Genomic DNA, 1,624 nt, shown 5'->3' with positions numbered 1-1,624 from the left:
TTCGGGCTGGAGAGATGGCTTAGCGGTTAAGTGCTTGCCTATGAAGCCTAAGGACCCCAGTTCGAGGCTCGGTTCCCCAGGTCCCACATTAGCCAGATGCACAAGGGGGCGCATGTGTCTGGAGTTCGTTTGCAGTGGCTGGAAGCTCTGGCGTGCCCATTCTCTCCCTCTCCCTCTGTCTTTCTGTCCTCTCTGCCACTCTCAAATAAATAAATTAAAATGAACAAAAAATATTTAAAAAAAAACACCTTTCAAATTAGATTTCAAGAATTGACCTTTGAGTTAATGTTTTTAAGAATTACTATCTTCTGGGCACTGTCATGGCGGGCATACTGAAGAAGACCACTGGGCTGGTGGGATTGGCCGTGTGCGACACTCCACACGATACACTCAGAATATTGTACACAAAGATTGTTGATATTCTTGATCAAATTCCTAAAAATGCAGCATACGGGAAATATACAGAGCAGATTACAAATGAGAAGCTGGCTATGGTTAGAGTGGAATCAGATGTTAAAAAACTAGAAGATCAACTTCAGGGTGGCCAACTAGAAGAAGTGATTCTTCAGGCTGAGAAAGAACTAAGTCTGGCAAGAAAAATGTTGCAGTGGAAACCATGGGAGCCACTGGTAGAAGAGCCTCCTGCCAACCAGTGGAAATGGCCGATCTAATCATAACTGCATGTCTCTTATGGGTTGATGAAGAACAGATGGAATTCAGTGTTTTTTGTTTAAAATGTGTCCTATTACTGACATCTTATACAAGAAGGCTAATAAATGAGAAAGATATTGTGAGAGTTTTTGATTTGCATAGTATTCACTTAAGATTATTTCAAAAATAACATTTATGTGGAGAAAAAGCTTGTTGGAAGATTGAAAACTAAAAACATTCCTACAGGGCTGGAGAGGTGGCTCAATAGTTAAGGCACAGGTGTCACATGTATCTGGAGTTTGCAGCAGCTAGAGGTCCCAGTGTGCCCAAGTTCTTTTTCTCTTTCTCCCTCTCTGTCTGCTTGCAAATTAAATAAATAAGATTAAAAACAACAACAAACCATTCCTACAGATGCAGTGGTCATGATGGAAAGGTGAAGTGTCTATAGTAGTGTCCAGTGTGTTAGTAAAACAGTATTGATCATTTTGAACTCATGCATGTGAATTATGTTCAGCTGAGGAAAATGGAAAACTTTCTGATAAAATTTTAAATTGCAGTTAAACCTCTGATCTTCTGTATTAAATAAAATTTAAATATGTATTTAAAAAAATAATTAAATAAAAAAAGAATTACTATCTTCTAATATTTTGAAAATAAGAATGCCTTACTAGACCACGCATGCTCAGCATATTGTATATTATTTTTTAAAGGAGCAAGGATGGACAGCTCAAATGACATTTAGCAAATATGTCTGTGTGGTCTGCTGTGTGCCAGCACTGTGCTAAGACTAGAGGATATATGCCAAATGGATACTAGAACTCTCCACTCCAAAGTGTGTGTTCTAAAAGCCAGGTGTGGCAGGGAGCACCTGTAACCCCTGTACTGGACAGAATAGAGACATGAAGGTTGCTGTGGCTTGGCTTGTCAGCCAATCTAGCCAAAAAATGAGTTCCAGGTTTAGTGAGAGATCCCA

At 39.4% G+C, this 1,624-nt stretch overlaps 1 protein-coding gene across 1 annotated transcript; it reads left to right on the top strand.

Moving 5' to 3' along the window:
- Positions 1–305: 305 nt before the first annotated feature.
- LOC101608319 (NADH dehydrogenase [ubiquinone] 1 alpha subcomplex subunit 5-like) lies at positions 306–785 on the top strand. The gene has a single exon (XM_012949535.2). It carries the CDS (start codon positions 321–323, stop codon positions 669–671), a length of 351 nt encoding a protein of 116 aa, XP_012804989.1. The 5' UTR covers positions 306–320; the 3' UTR covers positions 672–785.
- Positions 786–1,624: the final 839 nt, after the last annotated feature.

The sequence above is a fragment of the Jaculus jaculus genome, chromosome 3 (assembly GCF_020740685.1).
Source record: "Jaculus jaculus isolate mJacJac1 chromosome 3, mJacJac1.mat.Y.cur, whole genome shotgun sequence".
Lineage (NCBI taxonomy): Eukaryota > Metazoa > Chordata > Mammalia > Rodentia > Dipodidae > Jaculus > Jaculus jaculus.
This window is presented reverse-complemented; position numbering and strand designations above follow the sequence as displayed.